The 25,151-nt window shown below is 42.6% G+C and overlaps 1 protein-coding gene across 6 annotated transcripts in view; it reads right to left on the bottom strand.

Moving 5' to 3' along the window:
- Positions 1-6,519: 6,519 nt before the first annotated feature.
- gria3 (glutamate ionotropic receptor AMPA type subunit 3) overlaps positions 6,520-25,151 on the bottom strand; it is a 202,819-nt gene continuing 184,187 nt past the window's right edge. The window contains exons 14-16 of one of the 6 annotated variants that reach the window (XM_062963940.1): positions 21,570-21,684; positions 17,051-17,310; positions 6,520-10,170 (exon numbers count right to left, since the gene is read on the bottom strand). In XM_062963940.1, coding sequence (XP_062820010.1) covers positions 17,065-17,310; positions 21,570-21,684 — 361 coding nt within the window. In that variant the 3' untranslated portion in view covers positions 6,520-10,170; positions 17,051-17,064. Of the gene's footprint in view, positions 10,171-17,045; positions 17,311-21,569; positions 21,685-25,151 lie in introns of those variants that run through there. The other 5 variants (XM_062963938.1, XM_062963936.1, XM_062963937.1 and 2 more) reach the window with 5 other exon arrangements.

Raw genomic sequence — 25,151 nt, 5'->3', positions numbered from 1 at the left:
CCCTTTAGGGTGGTCCAGGGTTCGTTTTGCCCCTTTGAGCCTGTTTAGAAGTTGTTTAAGGCCCCTTTAGGGTGGTCCAGGGTTCGTTTTGTCCCTTTGAGCCTGTTTAGAAGTTGTTTAAGGCCCCTTTAGGGTGGTCCAGGGTTCGTTTTGCCCCTTTGAGCCCGTTTGGAAGTTGTTTAAGGCCCCTTTAGGGTGGTCCCGGGTTCTTTTTGCCCCTTTGAGCCTGTTTAGAAGTTGTTTGGGGCCCCTTTAGGGTGGTCCAGGTTTCGTTTTGCCCCTTTGAGCCTGTTTAGAAGTTGTTTGGGGCCCCTTTAGGGTGGTCCAGGGTTCGTTTTGCCCCTTTGAGCCTGTTTAGAAGTTGTTTAAGGCCCCATGAGGGTGGTCCAGGGTTCGTTTTGCCCCTTTGAGCCTGTTTAGAAGTTGTTTAAGGCCCCTTTAGGGTGGTCCAGGGTTCGTTTTGCCCCTTTGAGCCTGTTTAGAAGTTGTTTAAGGCCCCTTTAGGGTGGTCCAGGGTTCGTTTTGCCCCTTTGAGCCTGTTTAGAAGTTGTTTAAGGCCCCATGAGGGTGGTCCAGGGTTCGTTTTGCCCCTTTGGGCCTGTCTAGAAGTTGTTTAAGGCCCCTTTAGGGTGGTCCAGGCTTCGTTTTTCCCCTTTGAGCCTGTTTAGAAGTTGTTTAAGGCCCCTTTAGGGTAGTCCAGGGTTCGTTTTGCCCCTTTGAGCCTGTTTAGAAGTTGTTTAAAGCCCCTTTAGGGTGGTCCAGGGTTCGTTTTGCCCCTTTGAGCCTGTTTAGAAGTTGTTTAAGGCCCCTTTAGGGTGGTCCAGGGTTCGTTTTGCCCCTTTGAGCCTGTTTAGAAGTTGTTTGGGGCCCCCATTAGGGTGGTCCAGGGTTCGTTTTCCCCGTTTGAGCCTGTTTAGAAGTTGTTTAAGGCCCCTTTAGGGTGGTCCAGGGTTCGTTTTGCCCCTTTGAGCCTGTTTAGAAGTTGTTTAAGGCCCCTTTAGGGTGGTCCGGGGTTCATTTTGCCCCTTTGAGCCTGTTTAGAAGTTGTTTAAGGCCCCTTTAGGGTGGTCCAGGGTTCGTTTTGCCCCTTTGGGCCTGTTTAGAAGTTGTTTGGGGCCCCTTTAGGGTGGTCCGGGGTTCATTTTGCCCCTTTGAGCCTGTTTAGAAGTTGTTTAAGGCCCCTTTAGGGTGGTCCAGGGTTCGTTTTGCCCCCTTGAGCCTGTTTAGAAGTTGTTTGGGGCCCCTTTAGGGTGGTCCAGGGTTCGTTTTGCCCCTTTGGGCCTGTTTAGAAGTTGTTTAAGGCCCCTTTAGGGTGGTCCAGGGTTCGTTTTGCCCCTTTGAGCCTGTTTAGAAGTTGTTTAAGGCCCCTTTAGGGCGGTCCAGGGTTCGTTTTGCCCCTTTGGGCCTGTTTAGAAGTTGTTTAAGGCCCCTTTAGGGCGGTCCAGGGTTCGTTTTGCCCCTTTGGGCCTGTTTGGAAGTTGTTTAAGGCCCCATTAGGGTGGTCCAGGGTTCGTTTTGCCCCTTTGAGCCTGTTTAGAAGTTGTTTAAGGCCCCTTTAGGGTGGTCCAGGGTTCGTTTTGCCCCTTTGAGCCTGTTTAGAAGTTGTTTAAGGCCCCTTTAGGGTGGTCCAGGGTTCGTTTTGCCCCTTTGAGCCTGTTTAGAAGTTGTTTGGGGGCCCCATTAGGGTGGTCCAGGGTTCGTTTTGCCCCTTTGGGCCTGTCTAGAAGTTGTTTAAGGCCCCTTTAGGGTGGTCCAGGCTTCGTTTTTCCCCTTTGAGCCTGTTTAGAAGTTGTTTAAGGCCCCTTTAGGGTAGTCCAGGGTTCGTTTTGCCCCTTTGAGCCTGTTTAGAAGTTGTTTAAAGCCCCTTTAGGGTGGTCCAGGGTTCGTTTTGCCCCTTTGAGCCTGTTTAGAAGTTGTTTAAGGCCCCTTTAGGGTGGTCCAGGGTTCGTTTTGCCCCTTTGAGCCTGTTTAGAAGTTGTTTGGGGCCCCATTAGGGTGGTCCAGGGTTCGTTTTCCCCGTTTGAGCCTGTTTAGAAGTTGTTTAAGGCCCCTTTAGGGTGGTCCAGGGTTCGTTTTGCCCCTTTGAGCCTGTTTAGAAGTTGTTTAAGGCCCCTTTAGGGTGGTCCGGGGTTCATTTTGCCCCTTTGAGCCTGTTTAGAAGTTGTTTAAGGCCCCATTAGGGTGGTCCAGGGTTCGTTTTGCCCCTTTGAGCCTGTTTAGAAGTTGTTTGGGGCCCCATGAGGGTGGTCCAGGGTTCGTTTTGCCCCCTTGAGCCTGTTTAGAAGTTGTTTGGGGCCCCTTTAGGGTGGTCCAGGGTTCGTTTTGCCCCTTTGGGCCTGTTTAGAAGTTGTTTAAGGCCCCTTTAGGGTGGTCCAGGGTTCGTTTTGCCCCTTTGAGCCTGTTTAGAAGTTGTTTAAGGCCCCTTTAGGGCGGTCCAGGGTTCGTTTTGCCCCTTTGGGCCTGTTTAGAAGTTGTTTAAGGCCCCTTTAGGGCGGTCCAGGGTTCGTTTTGCCCCTTTGGGCCTGTTTGGAAGTTGTTTAAGGCCCCATTAGGGTGGTCCAGGGTTCGTTTTGCCCCTTTGAGCCTGTTTAGAAGTTGTTTAAGGCCCCTTTAGGGTGGTCCAGGGTTCGTTTTGCCCCTTTGAGCCTGTTTAGAAGTTGTTTAAGGCCCCTTTAGGGTGGTCCAGGGTTCGTTTTGCCCCTTTGAGCCTGTTTAGAAGTTGTTTGGGGCCCCATTAGGGTGGTCCAGGGTTCGTTTTCCCCCTTTGAGCCTGTTTAGAAGTTGTTTAAGGCCCCTTTAGGGTGGTCCAGGGTTCGTTTTGCCCCTTTGAGCCTGTTTAGAAGTTGTTTAAGGCCCCTTTAGGGTGGTCCAGGGTTCGTTTTGCCCCTTTGAGCCTGTTTAGAAGTTGTTTAAGGCCCCTTTAGGGTGGTCCAGGGTTCGTTTTGTCCCTTTGAGCCTGTTTAGAAGTTGTTTAAGGCCCCTTTAGGGTGGTCCAGGGTTCGTTTTGCCCCTTTGGGCCTGTTTAGAAGTTGTTTGGGGCCCCTTTAGGGTGGTCCAGGGTTCGTTTTGCCCCTTTGGGCCTGTTTAGAAGTTGTTTGGGGCCCCTTTAGGGTGGTCCAGGGTTCGTTTTGCCCCTTTGGGCCTGTTTAGAAGTTGTTTAAGGCCCCTTTAGGGTGGTCCAGGGTTCGTTTTGCCCCTTTGGGCCTGTTTAGAAGTTGTTTAAGGCCCCTTTAGGGTAGTCCAGGGTTTGTTTTGCCCCTTTGAGCCTGTTTAGAAGTTGTTTGGGGCCCCTTTAGGGTGGTCCAGGGTTCGTTTTGCCCCTTTGAGCCTGTTTAGAAGTTGTTTGGGGCCCCTTTAGGGTGGTCCAGGGTTCGTTTTGCCCCTTTGGGCCTGTTTAGAAGTTGTTTAAGGCCCCTTTAGGGTGGTCCAGGGTTCGTTTTGCCCCTTTGAGCCTGTTTAGAAGTTGTTTAAGGCCCCTTTAGGGTGGTCCAGGGTTCGTTTTGCCCCTTTGAGCCTGTTTAGAAGTTGTTTAAGGCCCCTTTAGGGTAGTCCAGGGTTCGTTTTGCCCCTTTGAGCCTGTTTAGGAGTTGTTTAAGGCCCCTTTAGGGTGGTCTAGGGTTCGTTTTGCACCTTTGACCCTGTTTAGAAGTTGTTTAAGGCCCCTTTAGGGTGGTCCAGGGTTCGTTTTGCCCCTTTGGGCCTGTTTAGAAGTTGTTTAAGGCCCCTTTAGGGTGGCCCAGGGTTCGTTTTGCCCCTTTGGGCCTGTTTAGAAGTTGTTTAAGGCCCCTTTAGGGTGGTCCAGGGTTCGTTTTGCCCCTTTGAGCCTGTTTAGAAGTTGTTTAAGGGCCCTTTAGGGTGGTCCAGGGTTCGTTTTGCCCCTTTGAGCCTGTTTAGAAGTTGTTTAAGGCCCCTTTAGGGCGGTCCAGGGTTCGTTTTGCCCCTTTGGGCCTGTTTAGAAGTTGTTTAAGGCCCCATGAGGGTGGTCCAGGGTTCGTTTTGCCCCTTTGAGCCTGTTTAGAAGTTGTTTAAGGCCCCTTTAGGGTGGTCCAGGGTTCGTTTTGCCCCTTTGAGCCTGTTTAGAAGTTGTTTGGGGCCCCATGAGGGTGGTCCAGGGTTCGTTTTCCCCCTTTGAGCCTGTTTAGAAGTTGTTTAAGGCCCCTTTAGGGTGGTCCAGGGTTCGTTTTGCCCCTTTGAGCCTGTTTAGAAGTTGTTTAAGGCCCCTTTAGGGTGGTCCAGGGTTCGTTTTGCCCCTTTGAGCCTGTTTAGAAGTTGTTTAAGGCCCCATTAGGGTGTCCAGGGTTTGTTTTGCCCCTTTGAGCCTGTTTAGAAGTTGTTTGGGGCCCCTTTAGGGTGGTCCAGGGTTCGTTTTGCCCCTTTGGGCCTGTTTAGAAGTTGTTTAAGGCACCTTTAGGGTGGTCCAGGGTCCAGGAGAGAATGCTGCTGGAACATGGCTATACACTGAGGATGCCTGCCACAGATGTGGGCGAAAAATCAGGAGAGAAAGCTGTTGGAATATGGCTATATCTTTGTGTTCATGCGGCTTGCCCTTGTTTTTACTGTTTCTTTGACTTCTTGTTGTAATGTATATTATTATCTATTGTATTGTTTTAATTGTGCTATGATATGTTGTTTTTATATTCTGTTATTGTATTGTCCTGGGCATGGCCCCATGTATGCCGCCCCGAGTCCCCGTTGGGGAGATGGTGGCGGGGTATAAATAAAGTTTTATTATTATTATTATTATTATTATTATTATTTATATGCTGAGGATGCCTGCCATAGATGTGGGTGAAACGTCAGAAGAGAGTGCTGCTGGAACATGGCTATATGCTGAGGATGCCTGCCACAGATGTTGGTGAAACGTCAGGAGAGAATGCTGCTGGAACATGGCTATACACTGAGGATGCCTGCCACATATGTGGGTGAACTGTCAGGAGAGAATGCTGCTGGAACATGGCCATACACTGAGGATGCCTGCCGTAGATGTAGATGAAATGTCAGGAGAGAATGCTGCTGGAACATGGCTATACACTAAGGATGCCTGCCACAGATGTGGGTAAAACGTCAGGAGAGAATGCTTCTGGAACATGGCCATACAGCCCAGAAAACACAACAACCCTAAGACTAAAACTATATTGTTTAGCTAGCATCCTGGATTATATTACGCACTGCTCCGTACTATGGTGGAGACACCTTCTTTGGAGGTTTTTAAGCAGAGGCTGGATGGTCATCTGTCAAGGGTGCTTTGAATGCAATTTTCTTGCTTCTTGGCAGAATGGGGTTGGACTGGATGGCCTGCCAGGTCTAGGATTCTAGGATTCGTTCAGCTTGGAAGACAATCAGACTCATGGGCCACAAGTGATAACTTATGATATGTGTCTTTAGTTTTTATTTTCTCAACATACCTGAGAATTAGAAATCAGAATGAAATATATAGAAAACAAAGTTTCTTAAAAGGCTAAAGACTCTCTTGCTTTCCTTAATTAAACATAGCCAAGAAAGTCAATGACTGCTGCTAACAGCGGGTTAAACTTCCAGCTACAGAAGATCTTGCCAACCGGAAGCTTGGCAGTTCAAGCTGCAATTGGGGTGAGCTCCTACATCAGCCCAGATTCTGCCTATCAAGCAGTTCAAAAACAGCAATGTGAGTAGATCAATAGGTACTGCTTTGGTGTCGTGGTAAAAGGCACCCCTGAAAAACATGCCGGCAAATCAATCAAGGAAGGCATTCATGGATGACGGGCGCCTCAGCATGGAAAATGAAACAGCAATGCCTTCCCATGGCCAAATCGAGCACAGCCTCCAGATGCCGGAGATTTTAAAAAGTGGGAAGCCTTGCCTCTGTTTGTGTACTGTCTGTCTTTGTCAATTGTATAAAGACATTGAATGTTTGGTATATATGTATCTGTAATCCACTAGATAGAGATAGAGTGAAATATAAATAAAATACATTCATGAAATGAGGCCATCGACCCAAACATCTCCTTGAGTCCAAAGGTCAGAATCATGATTTATGGATGACGGGCTCCTCAGCGTGGAAGGGTGAAGCAACAGCGCCTTCCCATGGCCGAGTCAAGCACAGCCTCCAGACGTTGGAGATTTTAAAAAAGTGGGAAGCCTTGCCTCTGTTTGTGTACTGTCTGTCTTTGTCAATTGCATAACAACATTGAATGTTTGCCATATATGTATCTGTAATCCGCTAGACAGAGATAGAGCGGAATATGCCGAGATTGACTGATGACAATTTACTTTTCCATGAGACTTGATAAGCGTCATGTTTTCAGAAGGAGAGGAATCTGAGATGGAGAAAGGTATTTGTCTCAATTAACCTCTCACGCTCTGACAATTGGTTATGGGCCCAGTACACATCCACTGCGCAGTGGTCTTTGTCAATTGTATAACGGCATTGAATGTTTGTCATATATGTATCTGTAATCTGCTAGATATAGAGCAGAATATAAATAAAGTATATTCATGAAATGGGACCCATTGAGCCAAACATCTCCTCAAGTCCCACGCTCAGAATCATGATTTTTTATTTTATTTTCTTTACAATTTTATTTACAAAATGTATTAAAACTCTTTGTACAAGACCTCATTCAAATGAGGCTCAGGAATTTATGTCCACACATGCAGTTTTACACTTTGACAGCCAGCCATGAGTTTGCTTGGCAAGTTGTTTGTTTTTTTCTTCTTCTGTTCACTGAAGTGCAGTTTTAACAACCAATAAAGAAATCATCTCAAAAAAAGGTTTGCTGGAGTTTGTGTTAGAAAGAAAATAAGGAGGAAAAACAGAATAAAAATAGAGTCTTAAATGGTTGCTGCCAGACTTCTTCCATAGCCTGAAGTTAGGAGCAGGACTGGGTGGGTTTTGTATTTAAGCAATTGACATTTGTCTTTAATTCACATGCACATTTTAAAAAATAGCAACCCATTTACCAAACCCTTCACCGGCACGAAGCCTTCACTCTGAAAAAATTATTTTCATTTGGTAAACATACATTTCTTTTTATACAGCTTCTAAGAAAATGTCTCTTTTTCCCCCCGTTTTCTTTTTTTACTTAAATACGTACAACATGTTTTGCACAGCTTCACATTTCCTTCTGCTGAAATATCGTAGCATTCAGAAATTTTAAAATCACAGTTTCAGGAAAAAGAACAGTTTTCTTTTTGCTTAACGTCTCTGTAAAAACATGAGCAGCAACTTTAGTTCTATAGATAGGTGAAATCTTACTTTTTTTAATGTTACGTTGGGTGGAAATGTCGTATGTATTTCTTTCCTTTTTGATTTCTATGTTATATGCTTTGATTTAATGAACTATCAAATATATCCTCGGTGACTTTTATATGCTTTAGTTTTGATGAGCTATCAAATATATCCTCGGTGACCTCTTTCAAATTTTTTTTAATTTTAAAGAAAAATATATATTATTATCATTATTTTTTTCAGTTTTTTTGTCTTAATATTATCCAGTATGTTATTGATGAAATGAAACCTTGCTGAACTACCAAATTGCACATATCGTCGTATTAGAGAGGTAATAATTAGTATGTAGATGATGCCTTTATTTTGTATTTTTTAAGCTATTTCATAAATGATGATGGGATTTTTTTTCAAATAGTAAAAACGCAGCTATGGGTATAAGAAGCTACTGTATGGTTTCAGACAGTTGGTCCAACTACGCCTAGTGTATCTAGCTCTGACTGTTCGGAAATCTTCCTCGGCTTCAAGTTTATTACATTTTCCAGGCTCAGAATTCCTTTCCAGCTTGGGATTTATTTAATATTCTAGACCCAGAAATCTTTTCCTGGCTTGAGATGGATTTCGCTAAGAGATGCTCGAATCGGGGAATATCCGTTCTCCGAAGAAGGGTCTCTTCTGACATCTCGAAAGCTGTAAGGCGGTAATGACAGCAGAGTCTCTTTCTCAATAGGCATATTTTGGAATGCGTTATATTCCTTACGAAAGTAAATATGGCCCCTAAGTATCCTTATTCTGGTTTTTTAAATAAGTCGTGATGAAATGATGACCGAGAGCAGCTGAGAAAATACAGTAACTACTACCAGTAATGCGAGAGCGTTTCGTCATAAGCCGGACCGACTTGGGTCTCGTGTGAGATACTGTCCCGTTCGACTTTTCCGAAGCCGCAAAGCTTCATCACAGCACAGTGTTAGATTGTTTTTTTAAAATTATTATAAGGAAATAAAGGGAAAATTTAAAAGTGGTAGGATTTTATGATATCGTATGATGGGGGTAAACACTTTCCCAATTCTCTTGCTTTTAGAATTGGATGTTAAATGCTAACAAAACAAAAAAAATACAAGCACACATCCCTGGAAGCCTTGCCTCTGTTTGTGTTGCTGCCTGTCTGTTTTTGTCAATTGCAGAACAGCATTGAATGTTTGCCATATATGCACCTGTAATCCGCTCCAAATCCCCATGGAGAGATAGAGCAGAATATATTATTATATTATTCATTCTCTTGCTTTTAGAATTGGATGTTAAATGCTAACAAAAAAATAATACAAGCACACATCCCTGGAAGCCTTGCCTCTGTTTGTGTTACTGTCTGTCTGTCTTTGTCAATTGCAGAACAGCATTGAATGTTTGCCATATATGCACCTGTAATCCGCTCCGAATCCCCATGGAGAGATAGAGCGGAATATAAATAAAGTATATTATTATATTATTCATTCTCTTGCTTTTAGAATTGGATGTTAAATGCTAAACAAAAAAAAATACAAGTGCACATCCTTAAATAATATTTGGCAGGAAACCTAAACTCCAAATACGTTGTGTTCTTATCAATTAAATATCAACGGTAGGGGTTGCGGCTAGCACAGTGGGTTAAACCGCCAGATATAGAAGATCTTGCCGACCGGAAAGTGGGCATTTCAAGCCACAGGTCAGGGTGAGCTCCCACTGTCAACGCTAGCTTCTGCTTACCCAGCAGTTCGAAAACAGCAATGTGAGCAGATAAATAGGTACCGCTTTGGCGGGGAGGTAAAAGGCGCCCTGAAAAACATGCCGGTGGTTCGATCAGGACGGTGTGGAAAATGAAACAACAGAACTTCCCCCTGGCCGAGTCGAGCTCACCCTCCAGATGCCAGAGATGGAAAAAGCAGGAAGCCTTGCCTCTGTTTGTGTACTGTCTGTCTGTCTTTGTCAACTGTATAACGGCATTGAAAGTTCGCCATATACATACCTATAATCTGTTCTGAGTGTATTATTATATTATTAATTCTCTCGTTTTTAGGGTTGGATGTTAAATGCTAACAAAATATATATATATAAGCGTACATCCCTAGATAATATATGGCAGGAAACCTAAATTCAGTGGTAGTTGTTTTAAAAAAAGCACTTGCAGATGATAGAAGAGAATGGGTATAAATCCTGGCCTGCCTTGTGTGTGGCTCTTCGTGAAGAACACAATATCCTTCCCTGACAGCTTAATCTTCGGACATATGTTATTTTATTTTAATCTGTCGACACCTCTGCCTCCTTTTGCCCCCTTTTTTGTATGTTACATTCAGTTGTTTGGTTTGATATATGCATTTTCTTAAGATGAGGCAGGCTCTAGGAGAATCGGGAAGGAAATGAAGTCGTACAAGAGGAAAACACAGAATTAGGCAACGCGCTGTTCTAGAAATATAAGCTGTAGCATTTCTGAGGCATAATGTCAAGAACAGCTCAATCTTTTGCTAATGAGGGAAAGGGGCACTTGAGGACCCTCTGCTTCGGTTTCAAAAGAGTTGAGTCCATATACTGTGCAGTGGTATCAAAGAATGGCTTCTGTTGACGTTTCGTTAAAATTATCTTTACAAGAAGACTCCGCTCTCGTCTCTTTCCGCGGATGAGAACACCGTCCGGTTACCAGTCCCGCTTTCCCGTTGTCGTCGTCGTTTAGTTTTCAAGCAAAGCAAGAATACTTGTTTGTTTGTTTGTTTTTTTGATGGTTTGCATTGTTTTTGAGTCTTAAGAATCTCCCCATAAGGCACTGAAGGAAAAGAAAAATCCTATGAAAAGTTCATTGCACCATCGTCGTCTTGAACGGGTCGGGTCCGACGCCCAGGAGGGAAGGAAATTGGCTCAGGTGGTCAGAAGTCGCTGAAGTGGTGGCTGGGATCTCGGTGGCTCCTCCCGTTGCATGCCGTCGTTCCGGGCGGGATCTAGAACGAGATGGCAAGGATCTCAGGTGGGTTCCGTGAGGAAGAGACAGAGGAGGACAAGGAACGACGGGAGACAGGACCGAGCTGGAGAGGGTGGGCGGAAAGGACAGTAAAACATATATGGCACCATATACAGTAGAGTCTCACTTATCCAACATAAACGGGCCGGCAGAACATTGGATAAGTGAATATGTTGGATAACAAGGAGAGATTAAGAAAAAGCCTATTAAACATCAAAATAGGTTATGATTTTACAAATTAAGCACCAAGACATCATGTTATACAACAAATTTGACAGAAAAAGTAGTTCAATACACAGTAATGCTATGTAGCAATTACGGTATTTATGAATTTAGCACCAAAATATCACAATGCATTGAAAACATTGACTACAAAAATGCGTTGGATAATCCAGAACGTTGGATAAGTGAGACTCTACTGAACCTACTTAACTACAGCCGCCAGAATAAGCTTTGCTAAAAAAGTGGAAGCAAAAGGAAATACCGAATATGGAAGAATGGTTAGAGAAAGCGAGAGAGAAAAAAACAATGGGATTTTGGAAATAAATATTGTACAGTAATTGGCTGGTCTGGGGTGAAGGGATAGCACTAGGTGAAGGGTCACAAAAGGTAAATAATATGAGTATGTAATATAGTTAGAGAGTGAAAATACTACAGGAGCTATGATATACATAATACTGCATTGCAAATTTGTTAAAGAATGAACAGCAGAGTCTCACTTATCCAAGCCTCACTTATCCAAGGTTCTGGATTATCCAAGCCATTTTTGTAGTCAATGTTTTCAATAAAGTAGAGTCTCACTTATCCAAGCTAAATGGGCCGGCAGAAGCTTGGATAAGCGAATATGTTGGATAATAAGGAGGCATTAAGGAAAAGCCTATTAAACATCAAATTAGGTTATGATTTTACAAATGAAGCACCAAAACATCATGTTAGACAACAAATTTGGCAGAAAAAGTAGTTCTATACGCAGTAATGCTATGTAGTAATTACTGTATTTATGAATTTAGCACCAAAATATCACGATGTATTGAAAACATTGACTCCAAAAATGCGTTGGATAATCCAGAACATTGGATAAGTGAGACTCTACTGTAATTGGCTGGTTTGGGGTGAAGGGATAGCACTAGGTGAAGGGTAAAAAAAGGTAAATAATATGAGTATGTAATATAGTTAGAGAGTGAAAATACTATAGGAGCTATGGTATACATATCTCTGTATTGCAAATTTGTTAAAGAATGTGTAAGTTTTAAGTATTGAATATGTAAAATTCAGAATTTTTCAATAATTTAAATTAAAAAAAAAACTGGACATGGATAAACTAACGTTTTTACTAAAGAAAAACACAGGTAACCCGATAAAATACACAGACTGCTCTAAAGTAGAAGAATTTAAAATGAAAAGAAGCTGAAGGATATCAATTAAAGAACAGAAAAGCAAAGAATCATTGACTCAGCCAACATAAAGGACAATACAGTAGAGTCTCACTTATCCAAGCTAAACGGGCCAGCAGATGCTTGGATAAGCGAATATCTTGGATAATAAGGAGGGATTAAGGAATCCTGACTTAATTTAATGTTTAATAGGCTTTGTTGTAGAACATGATGTTTTGGTGCTTAATTTGTAAAATCATAACCTAATTTAATGTTTAATAGACTTTTCCTTAATCTCTCCTTATTATCCAACATATTCGCTTATCCAACATTCTGCCGGCCCGTTATGTTGGATAAGTGAGACTCTACTGTAGAGTTTTAAATCAGGTGTAGCTAAACCTCCCCTCTTTCTTTCATCAATCATGTGTTTTACTTTAATTCTGGGTTTCTTTTTCTTTTTTGGCAAATAAACTTCATTATATCTTTATGCCAAAAAACAAAACAAAAACGTTTTCCCAGGTTTTTTTTTGTGGTGAAATTAGGTGCCTTGGTTTATATTTGGGTTGGCTTATACTCGCGTATATACGGTAGTTACTTTGGTTCATCTGCTGCTACTTCTAATGGGCTACTTTGGGTAGGCTGAGGTGGTTGCCTCGTATTGTTTGGTGGTTAAGACAGGAATGGATGGGGAGTGTAGTGGTAAACTCTAGCACGAAGGCCTTCAGCAAGATAATACCCGTAGCAACAAATCCAGAGGAATTTGCTGCACGGAGCCGCTATCCTGGAGCGTTCTTGCATCCTGGGATAGCGGCTACTTACCAGTATTGCCACCCTCCTCACTGGGTGACCTTCCTGGTGTGCCATCTCCCTGTTTTTTATTTTTAAAAGAGATTTCGCAATGGCACAAATCTTTTCCAGGAGAGGACGATTCCGGATCTCATCCCAACAAGTAAGTCTTAGGGTTACTTGTTACATAAATACCCTTCTATACGCGGATGACATGGTTTTGATGTCTAGTACTCAAATAGGATTACGAAGATTATTGATTAAACTTAACACCTACGCCCACAAAAACGAGCTGACGTTAAACAAATCCAAGTCTTAGGGTTAGTGCTATCAATAGCTGGGGACGGCTTCATCGGGGGTTACTGGAGGATGAATATCGCACAATGTCCTATGCTGATTTGATGAAGTCTAGAGTAGATCTTTCCAAACCTTTTGTGTTGTCGACACAGTTATGGATGTGCACCACTTTGCAACACAGTCATTTGGTTTTAGTAGCAAATCAGTGGTTAAACTGACCCCTTCGAAGAGACGTAGGCACATGCATAAATCGCAATAACGAAATGTGTGGGGACACAACGCATCTCATGAAAACTTTTGGAAAATATATGACTTGTAAGATAATAACATACTTGTCCGATTTTTTTTGTCATTTCTCATTATGTTTACAATCTGCAGCTGACACACTAACATGTCGCTACACACAGTTTGGAAAGCTCTGCTCTAGAGAGTCTAAAAAGACACATGGGACATTCAATCTAAAATAATTTCTAATTGCAAAGTTGATAGGTCTTGCTGACACCAGACCTACACTCCCTTCCCTTCAGATTCACAACAGGGATAACTCATAGTTTTTTGGAAAATTTCCTTTTTATCTACTGTTGGGATTGCAACTAATACCAGTTGGAGGAGGACATGATCTCATAAAAAAAAGGTCCTAGGGCTCTTTCCGTTATACTGCTGCAAGAAAAAGAACATTCAAGTCCAGGTTTCAGGATTGTTATTAATATACCGACAATCAATCTCAGATTTTGAGGACATGGAGAAAGGTGCACACACACACATGCAAATTCACAGAACGGACCACCTCTGTGTATAATCCACTTCGTGTGCATCGTGCACAGAGGTTCACGGCAACATGAACAATCCATAACAATTATTAATGGGTTGGCACAGGGAGAGGAAGAGGTTGCAAGTTGGAAAAGGGAGAGATCTATCTGTCTCCAGCATTTATTTGCAACCGAGCAGAGGACACGCAGCACAGGTTCTACACTATCTGACTCTGAACGAAACTACTTTCCGCCGAGCCCATCATTCTCCCTTAATGATCTCTGCATGACAGCTGTGACCTTTCATATCCAGTCGGGGCACCAGCATAAAATATGACTTACTCGTTAGAAAGCAATGCATTACATGTTCTTCTACGGGTGGGAATTTGGCCCTTTCCTTTTATTGTAATCACCTGTCTTGCTCTTTCTCTTGTCTCTCAAACTTCTATCCATTTATCTATCTACTAGCTGTGCCCGGCCACGCGTTGCTGTGGTGTATGGGAATCCTTTGTTGGCCAGGAGGAATAGCAGTAAATAGCCTTGCAGCCTCAAAGCCCGGCTGTTTTCTTCTTGCACATGCGCATAATGTTTTTTTTTAATTTTTGGGATTTTTCTGGTCTTATCTCGTTTTCTTTTGCTTTTCTTTTTTGATGGTCACTCCTTGGAAAGTGATTAGTTTTGGGGCCAAATTTGGTGTGATTTGGCCCAGTGGTTTTGTTGCTAACAAGGTCCTAATTATGCACATAACATTTTTATAGATATAGATTGCAGACAGACACATATTGCATTTAGCTTTCTTGCTAATACTTTTGTGGAAATTATTTCTCCTTCCCTCCCGTTGTTTGGCAGCACGATAAAGACCTCCGAAAAAACACTTACCTGAGTTCACCAGAGTCCAATTTCATAAACAAAAGGGGTCAAAAGTGCATAGAAAATGCAGGAGAGAATTGTCAATGATGTCCATTTCTATATGTAAGCCTGACGTACCCAAAGTCCTGGGCAAAACCTGAAATAGTCAAGACTGAAGGTGTCAGGATGCACCCAATGAGGTACAGATTGGGGGTCCCTATTAAAGGATACCCAAAAATGCATGTTTTTAAACTTATAATTGAGATTTGCTTTATTAGGCCTCATGTTTTGAAAGGGGGGACACGGAAAGAGCCTCCATGAAGACTGAGTCAATCCAGTCGGGTGACCCCCGGGCAACGTTTCTCGAAAACGGCTAATCTTTCCAACCCAAAAGCATTGCTTTTAAACATTTTTATTATTATTATGCAATGCTTTTGATACTAAATACAAAAATGTTTTGAAAAAGCTTGTTTTGTGTTAGCAAGGCCCTTTCTGCAAAAAGCAATCAACCGGGCATTGATGAAATGCATAATTTGGTGTGTTGTTGACACTGAGTTTTGTCAAAGCAACAAACAGACGGATTGGGCCCCGTCTTATGTATATTGACATGGGCTGCTTTAAATATGATGTGACCCAGGTAGGTTGTTCTGGAAGCACGAGGAACATGGTGAGTAGCAACTGGTTTAAGAACTGAGTTTTTGGAGAGGTGTGGCTAGAACTTGTGTCAAAAAGACGTCGGTTACGTTGCGTCTTATGTATATTGATATGGGTTGCTTTAAACATTATGTGACCTAGGAAGGTTGTTCTGAAAGCATGAGGAGCATGTTGAGTACTAGTAGCAACTGGTTTAAGAATTGAGCTTTTGGAGAGGTGTGGCTAGAACTCGTGTCAAAAAGACGTGGGCTACATTGCGTCTTATGTATATTGATATGGGTTGCTTTAAACATTATGTGACCTAGGAAGGTTGTCCTGGAAGCATGAGGAGCATGTTGAGTAGCAACTGGTTTAAGAATTGAGTTTTTGGAGAGATGTGGCTAGAACTCGTGTCAAAAAGACGTCGGTTACGTTGCGTCTTATGTATATTGATATGGGTTGCTTTAAACATTATGTGACCCAGGTAGGTTGTTCTGGAAGCACGAGGAACATGGTGAGTAGCAACTGGTTTAAGAACTGAGTTTTTGGAGAGGTGTGGCTAGAACTTGTGTCAAAAAGACGTCGGTTACGTTGCGTCTTATGTATATTGATATGGGTTGCTTTAAACATTATGTGACCTAGGAAGGTTGTTCTGAAAGCATGAGGAGCATGTTGAGTACTAGTAGCAACTGGTTTAAGAATTGAGCTTTTGGAGAGGTGTGGCTAGAACTCGTGTCAAAAAGACGTGGGCTACATTGCGTCTTATGTATATTGATATGGGTTGCTTTAAACATTATGTGACCTAGGAAGGTTGTCCTGGAAGCATGAGGAGCATGTTGAGTAGCAACTGGTTTAAGAATTGAGTTTTTGGAGAGATGTGGCTAGAACTCGTGTCAAAAAGACGTCGGTTACGTTGCGTCTTATGTATATTGATATGGGTTGCTTTAAACATTATGTGACCTAGGAAGGTTGTTCTGGAAGCATGAGGAGCATGTTGAGTAGCAACTGGTTTAAGAATTGAGTTTTTGGAGAGATGTGGCTAGAACTCGTGTCAAAAAGATGTTGGTTATGTTGCGTCTTATGTATATTGATATGGGTTGCTTTAAACATTATGTGACCTAGGAAGGTTGTCCTGGAAGCATGAGGAGCATGTTGAGTAGCAACTGGTTTAAGAATTGAGTTTTTGGAGAGATGTGGCTAGAACTCGTGTCAAAAAGACGTCGGTTACGTTGCGTCTTATGTATATTGATATGGGTTGCTTTAAACATTATGTGACCTAGGAAGGTTGTTCTGGAAGCATGAGGAGCATGTTGAGTAGCAACTGGTTTAAGAATTGAGTTTTTGGAGAGATGTGGCTAGAACTCGTGTCAAAAAGATGTTGGTTATGTTGCGTCTTATGTATATTGATATGGGTTGCTTTAAACATTATGTGACCTAGGAAGGTTGTTCTGGAAGCATGAGGAGCATGTTGAGTACTAGTAGCAACTGGTTTAAGAACTGAGTTTTTGGAGAGATGTGGCTAGAACTCGTGTCAAAAAGATGTTGGTTACGTTGCGTCTTATGTATATTGATATGGGTTGCTTTAAACATTATGTGACCTAGGAAGGTTGTTCTGGAAGCATGAGGAGCATGTTGAGTAGCAACTGGTTTAAGAATTGAGTTTTTGGAGAGATGTGGCTAGAACTCGTGTCAAAAAGATGTTGGTTACGTTGCGTCTTATGTATATTGATATGGGTTGCTTTAAACATTATGTGACCTAGGAAGGTTGTTCTGGAAGCATGAGGAGCATGTTGAGTACTAGTAGCAACTGGTTTAAGAATTGAGCTTTTGGAGAGGTGTGGCTAGAACTCGTGTCAAAAAGACGTGGGCTACATTGCGTCTTATGTATATTGATATGGGTTGCTTTAAACATTATGTGACCTAGGAAGGTTGTCCTGGAAGCATGAGGAGCATGTTGAGTAGCAACTGGTTTAAGAATTGAGTTTTTGGAGAGGTGTGGCTAGAACTCCTGTCAAAAAGACGTCGGCTACGTTGCGTCCCATTTCCGATCCTGAGATGTTTGTTTACTCCATGCTGGGGAACACAACACCAAAACACACCACCACAGGGACACACCGAGGGAAAAAAGAAGAAGAAGAAGAAGACATAAACCAGGTTGATTTGCTTACTAGACCTTCAGCCGTACCACTAGATCTTAACACTTTCTGTTCCGTACACGTTGTAGCCTTCTCTGTACGTGGCGTAATTCTGGGTATTGGGCGCAGGAGCGGGCTTAAAGTTTTGTGTGTTCTTTGTGAGTTTCATTCGTTTGGACTCGGCGCGGGACTTGTAACAGAACTCTATCAAGGCCACCGTCATGGCCAGCCCGAGACCGCCGACGAGGATATAGAAAACCCCCGCCACGTTGCTCAGGCTTAGGGCGCTCGTCTTGTCCTAAGAGAAATGAACCAGTCGGTTAGTTTCATGACGGAGAAGAACAACAAGCAGACGGGAAATCACAACACTTTGCAAAGGCCCAGAGACCCTCAGGGTGGGCTTCTCTCGCTCGGGCTACTTTTAGATCTCTTTGCATCGATTTCAGAGGCACCGGGTGAATCGGAAACTACTCTTGCCAGATTCATGTCCCATGATAGAAAAAAGGCTTAAACACCCAGAAAATAACGTTTTACCTCCCCATAACTTGCTACTAATGAGGCCGAATAGCTCCCAAGTCAGTGGTATTCACCATCTAGCTGGATGCCCATATCTACATGGTCCATATCACTGCTCTCGTCCGACTCTTTCATCGAATTGTTCAGACATTCTTTTTCCACTGGAGTGGAGCTGAACAAAGCCAAACGAACTTACTGAAGGCCACTTTTCAAGCGTATTAGTGCAATTATAATTATCAAGGCCTTGGTTGTGACAGGCGTTAAAGAACGTAGAGAGTAATAATCTGAATTTGGCTCATCTTTTCCCTCCCTGATGTCTTCATAGCAACACTGATGTTTGGTGAAGTTGGTCAGTTATTTTTCAGGCTGAGCTAAATAAGTAAGTGCATTCTAGAGTTGAACAAAGAAATCAGTAAAAACTTATTGAAATACACTAAGCTAAGCTGTCTGCTCTAAAATGTACTCTCAAGGCAATAGGATTGAAATTTAAAAATAATATTTTTTTTGTTTTGTTTGAGACACCATCATAACCATTTTGCTGCTGGATTGGATTACCTGCTACATGGGTTTCTCAATTGTTTGACTCCTTATAGTTTGAGCTGTGACACAAAGAAAATCAGAAGGCTTGTCAACATGGGAAAGTTGTGCAGGTGTCAATGGAGAAGAATTCAACCAACTGAGTCAAACTGGTTCAGGTCCCAGTGTGGACAGGCCGCTTTCCAGCTTCAGAGCCAAAGACTCTGTTAGCATTGAATAAACAAGAACGATCAACCAACCAATGTTGCTGGTTGAACCCCGTTGAAGCAGAGAAACCTCCGTGGAGCCAATGCAAAAGGCAACGGGGGGAAAATAAAGCAGTGTCCGCACACAAGACTTGCCCCAGTTTCACCCCCAATATATAGTCTACAACCAGCACAGCTCTCTTATGTAGGCAAGGCCTGAGTAGTTGATGTCAATCTGGATTCCAGACCAATCTGTGGCAGAAAAAATTGAAAGTGATTCTTTAAAAAAAAAAAGTTGCAGGTTTAGCCTCGGCTGATCGGAAAATCTCAGAACTCGCAAAGTTTGGGAAATCTCGGAACTTGCGAAGTCTCGAATCCAATTTGGAAACCATCGGAACCGAAAACAAAAGCAAACCGAATTGGCAACCTGCTCCAGCCGGAGAAAAGCAAAGGCGTTTTAAAAGACTCGGCTGTTTGTTTTGAGTTCCCAAGAGGCTGATCCTGCAATTGGTGCATTTAAACATCCATCGGCCCAAAGTTCTTCGTCATTCCTAGTCCTCCTGGGACCAATCTGTCTCCATTGACTCCAGAAGGACCAGGAGATGGAGCTTTCTAGTATTATTATTATTACTATTATTATTATTATTATTATTTAAAGCATCCGATCGTTCTCGTCATGGTCATGATCGAAGGTTTTCGAAGGCACGAGCAGAAGATGCGTTTCCGCTTCCCATTCATTCCCAATGGGACCCGGAGACCAAGCTGTGCTCGGTGCCTTAGAAAAAGCATCCAAAAACATAGATATTGGATAGATAGATATATAAATATTGCTTGGCTTTGGATGGGAGGGAGATGGGAAGCGCTCCGTGAGATACGTCTCCATGTTTCGTCATAGCAGGTAAGTTTTTCCCCAAAATCAAGGAGACGTGTGCATGGATGGAGACCTTCTCCATGGTGGTTTCTCCATATAGGACATCCTACATTCAGAAAAAAATTCCCACGGAGAAGGCTCTGTCCAAACCCGCCGCCTTGGCAAACACAATTTGTTCCTAATATCGCTCATGACAATAAGCCGGGAAGCCATACCGTAAAAAAGGAAACCAAACTATGCCATTGCAAAAGTTTTTTTCTGGTGCGGGATGTAATAATAATACAGTAGCAAAATGGTTTGATGAATAATCGGAAAAGCAAAAAAACCAAATGGCCAAAATTTATGGAATGAACCAGCGATAAAACTATCGAAATCATAAAACTTCCTTTTTTAAAAATTAAAAAAAACAAACAACCCTCCAGGCTTTCTTTGAAGGAAGGAAACCAAAAAAAGGATGTTTCATGCGTATTAATGTGATGTCCTCTCAGAAAAAAAAATCCATCCTTCAATTCTTATGTTTCTATCTCTCAAAAAAATATCCATTGTCTACCGAACTTCGTAGCGCAATTTAGGAAGTGTGCGAACTCTTTAGAAAACAAACTGTGTCTTAAAACACATACCAAATGCAACTTCTCCTATATATGTGCATGTATTTAAGTATAAATCATACCAAATGGAACTTCTCTCTGTATGTGCATGTATTTAAATAGATATAGATTTTTTAAATGTAAATAAAAATTATATGCAAATATATATATATATATATTTAAATGGAGAAACCAGCTTGAAATAGGGTTGCTGTGAGTTTTTCCAGGCTGTCTGGCCATGTTCCAGAAGCATTCTCTCCTGACGTTTCGCCCACATCTATGGCAGGCATCCTCAGAGGTTGTGAGGTTTGTTAGAAACTAGGCCAGTGGGATTTATATATACAGTAGAGTCTCACTTATCCAAGACTCACTTATCCAAGGTTCTGGATTATCCAAGCCATTTTTGTAGTCAATGTTTTCAATATATCGTGATGTTTTGGTGCTAAATTCGTAAATACAGTAATTACTACATAACATTATTGCCTATTGAACTACTTTTTCTGTCAAATTTGTTGTCAAACATGATGTTTTGGTGCTTAATTTGTAAAATCATGATCTAATTTGATGTTTAATAGGCTTTTCCTTAATCCCTCCTTATTATCCAAGATATTTGCTTATCCAAGGTTCTGCCCATGTAGCTTGGATAAGTGAGACTCTACTATATATATGTGTGTGTGTGTGTGTGTGTGTGTGTGTGGAATGATGTCCAGGGTGGGAGAAATAATTTTGAAATTAATCACCTTGATTAGCATTGAGCGGCCTTTCAGCTTCAAAGCCTGGCTGATTCCTGCCTTGGGGAATCCTTTGTTGGGAGATGTTGGCCCTGATTGTTTTTTTGCCTGGAATTCCCCTGTTATTTTGAATGTTGTTTTTTTTTTTATTTAGGTAAAGGTAAATGTTTTCCCCTGATATTAAGTCTAGTTGTGTCCAAATCTGGGGGTTGGTGCTCATCTCCATTTCTAAACCGAAGAGCCGGCGTTGTCCGTAGACACCTCCAAGGTCATGACTGCATGGACTGCGTTACCTTCCCGCCAGAGCAGTACCTATTGATCTACTCACATTTGCATGTTTTCGAACTTCTAGGTTGGCAGGAGCTGGGGCTAACAGTGGGAGCTCAGCCCACTCTCCAGATTCAAAGCACCGACCTTTCGGCCAGCAAGTTCAACAGCTCTTTATTTACTGTCTTGATTTTAGAGTTTTGTAATACTGGTAGGCCAGTTGGTGTTCATTTTCATGGTTTCCTCCTTTTCTGTTGAACTTGTCCACATGCTTGTGGATTTCAGTGACTTTTCTGTGTATTCTGTTGGAGTGGTGCCTTTTAAATTTATTTGTGTGTTTTTGTATTTGATATTACTGTATGCTGGTTTTATATCTGTAAGCCGCCCCGAGTCCCTCTGGGGAGATGGTGGCGGGGTACAAAAATAAAATTATTATTATTAATATTATTTCTGTGTTCTCAAATAATATTCTTTATCCAGGAGAGAATGCTTCGGGGACGTGGCCATACAGCCCGGAAAACTCACAGCAACCCAGTGATTCCGGCCATGAAAGCCTTCGACAACACAGTTGCTGTTATTGTTATTATTTGATAAATGCCTAGAGAGAAAAATATCAGAGTAAGTATATACGTACTTACAACTAATGCCTTAGAAAAGAGAAAGGCGGTCACTTTTACTACGCTTTTAAATAGATTTCTCCTTTTTTTATAATGAAAAAAATTAGAAAAATTTTTTCCCCTTTCTGTCCTCGAACCTTCAGAATGGAAATACTTAACTCTGGAAAGTTACTCTGGTATAAATAAAACAGTGGGTCAAAAAAAATGTGATTGCTAATCAGTACAAAAAGACCTTCAGCGACTGACCTTACTTCCGGAGTCCTTGGCTCCACATTCACCCTTATCGTACCACCATTTGTTTTTCAGCTTGTCTAAGATGCCTTGTTCACTGAGTTTCAATACTGCAAGGTTTACAGGAGTTCTTCACGTGGGAAATAACATAAATAACATTATATTATGTTATTTTATGTTATTCAAGCTTTAAACTACTTTAAAACTATACAAAGCGATAAAGCAGGGTTCCTGGCCACAAACGTATAAAAGAATTATCTCATAACTGCAGGCATAACTGGATCAAACCCCTTAGAAAAAGTTACAAGTCTAGAGCATCACTAGATCACCAGGTCCTGCCCGTATCGCTTTGAGTAATCGGCACACACTGTTACATAGACTCCATGGAAACAACGTCGGTCAATTCCCACGCGTTTTGGGTGGGTTGGTTTGGTTAGTCGTGGTAGTTCGGCTTGCAGTAGCTTTGAAACGGACTTTGGAGCGGGGGAAAGTTTGCACTCAAAGGCTCGCTTATTGAACTAACAGAAAGAATAAACTCCCATCCTAGCCAGTGAAGCTAACAGCAGTATTTCCATTCCTCTTTAATTAATTCCGACATCCTATTTTTTTATGAGGATACAATTTATTTATCAAGTGGAGTTGTGTGCGGAATTCGTTCCTACCGTTTCTACCGTTTCTTTTGTGTCTTCCATTTCCTCGGGAGCACGAAACGCATGAAAATCTCCTTGACACAAAAGTCTGCTTTTGTCTGCAGACAACCGCCTCCCAAAAGTTGCCTCCTTGCCTTGGAAAGACAGTACATGTGTGGTGCACAGGCCCAGAAAGCATTTGTGCCTGCTAGGACCTGCAGCTGAGCGCCTCTTACTCTGCGGTAAGAGGCGCTCGGCTGCAGGCTCTGGTACACGTGCATGCTAGTACCTGCAGCCAAGCGCCTCTTACACTATAGTAAGAGGCACTTAGCTGCAGGCACTGGCACGTGTGCATGCTAGTACCTGCAGCCGAGCGCCTCTTACATTGTAGTAAGAGGCACTCAGCTGCAGGCACTGGCACGTGTGCATGCTAGTACCTGCAGCCAAGCGCCTCTTACACTATAGTACCACACATGCACTCCCTTTCCAAGGAGACTGAGTGTGCGGCATGGCGTGCACACAAATCTGAAAAGCGTGCATGCCTGAAGCTGAGCACCTCCTACTCTAGAGTATGTGATGCTTGTCTGCAGGCGCATCTGGCCCTAGCTGGACACCACGCCACACATGCACTCTCTTTCCAAAGAGAGTAAGTGCACACAGGTATGGAAAGCATGTATGCCTGCAGCTGAGCACCTCTTTCTCTAGAGTAAGTGGTGCTTGTCTGCAGACACACCTAGTCCTACCTGCACACCATGCCACACATGCACTCTCTTTCCAAGGAAAGTGCACACAAGTCCAAAAAGCATGTATGCCTGCAGCTGAGCACCTCTTTCTCTAGAATACGTGGTGCTTGTCTACAGGCGCACCTGGCCCTACCTGGACACCATGCCACACATGCACTCTCTTTTCAATGAGAGCAAGTGCACACAAGTATGGAAAGTGTGCATGCCTGCAGCTGAGCACCTCTTACTCTAGAGTAAGTGGTGCTTGTCTGCAGGCGCACCTGGCCCTACCTGGACACCATGCCACACATGCGCATTCTCTTTCCAAAGAAAGTAGTGTGGCATGCAGGCAGGCCCGGAAAGCGCATGTGTCTGCCAGTGCCTGCAGCCGAGCGCCTCTTACTATAGAAACAGCAGGTAAGAACTGAAGCCTCCTTAAAGCCCGTGATCATAAGAAAGTATCCCTGATCATGGATGGATTCTGCCACACATACCAGTGCCCGGAATGCAAAGTTCTCATGTTCATGCGTATCATAAACAGACTGCAGTACTATTGTGTACTGAGCTACATTACGAGACACGTTCTCCACTGTTCTAAAATAAATTAATGAATTTCCCTGGAGATATCATGCTCCTTGGATATCACTGACACTGATAACTCATTTGACCCACAAACAAAACCAAAATGTACGACGACCCTATTGACAGACGCTAGTCATAACGACAACAGATTATATCCCACACCAGTGATAGCATATATCTTTAGCCATTGGGCAAACTTGGGCCCTCCGGGTGTTTTGGACTTCAACTCCCACAATTCCTAACAGCCTACCGGCTGTTAGGAATTGTGAGAGTTAAAGTCCAAAACACCCGGAGGGCCCAAGTTTGCCCAGGCCTGATATATGAGTGAAAGGCATGCTTCCTATTGTACACCGACTTTGTGTTCATACTCAAGCGCCCATGTCAGAGGTGGTGCAAATCTGGTCTACGTTCTACATTTGACTCTTAAGGAGCTGTTTAAGGTACAACAACATCAACTATTACAGCATCTATTATAACAACATCTATTATAGAACTCCAATATGCCGATGACAACGTAGTCTGTGCACATTCAGAAGAAGACCTACAAGTCACTATAAACAAACTAGAAGCTCAGCCTCTCATTGAACATAGAGAAAACCAAAGTGCTCTTCCAACAGGCATCAGCTAAGGATTGTGGACCGGCCCTCTGCTTAAAAAGTTTGAGGACCCCTGATCTACTGTATTTGGAGCAGTGTTCAGCACATTGGACAGCTCCTTTAAAGTCAAGCATTGAAAACAGAGCTAAATAGAAAATTTGTCCTTTTCTCAAGAAAAAGAAGTAGCAGACAGTATGCTTCTCCAAGAAAAGAAAGAATCCTCCAAAGACGGGTCAAAATAGGGAAACAGGCCAGAAAGCAAGGTAAGAATGTCAGAATGCATACAGACAGCATGTCAACACCTACCCTGTTTCCCCGAAAATAAGACATCCTCGTAAAATAAGAACTAGTAGAAGTTTTGCTGAATTGCTAAATATAAGGCCTCCACCGAAAGTAAGACTAGCAAAGTTTTTGTTTGGAAGCATGCCCGGCGCTTGCCAAACAGAACACCAGAGCTTGCAGGATCAGTAAATGTACATACTAGTTGTATATGGAAATAATGGTAGTAACAAGAAATTCTTGATAGGATTCACAGTTTGTCTGGTTATGCTGGTTTGTGATGACAACTACTGTACAGTATATAAAAAATGTTCATTTTTTTGTTCAACAATAAATGTGAATTCTTCATAGAAAAATAAGACATCCCCTGAAAATAAGGCCTAGCACATTTTTGGGAGCAAAAATTAATATAAGGCACTGTCTTATTTTCGGGGAAACACAGTATGTCTCATCTTAGTAATGCGATTTCTCAAGAACAGATTAATGACCACCCAATCTGACATTACCGTCTCGAACAAGGCTAGTCGGGTCAGAATTGCCCATTGCGTGCCTGTTGCTTTGCTACACTGAACACAGCACAGCACCGAATTAGCATTCCTCGGTAGTGTCTCTAATCTAATTAACTATCAGTCTGGGGAGCCTTCTACTCCTTCTGCTGTCGATGGATGCTGCATTGCAGTGATATGTCCCAGGAGAGACCACGGGCTGGCTATCTGTGCCTTGACAAAGCAACTGCAAAGACCTCTCCAACTTTGGATGGCGTTTTAGACGCCTGACGTGTCCACGTTG

This window comes from Anolis carolinensis, unplaced genomic scaffold (genome assembly GCF_035594765.1).
Source record: "Anolis carolinensis isolate JA03-04 unplaced genomic scaffold, rAnoCar3.1.pri scaffold_12, whole genome shotgun sequence".
NCBI lineage: Eukaryota > Metazoa > Chordata > Lepidosauria > Squamata > Dactyloidae > Anolis > Anolis carolinensis.
Note: the sequence above shows the minus strand (reverse complement) of the source record. Positions and strands in the feature narration are given on the sequence as shown.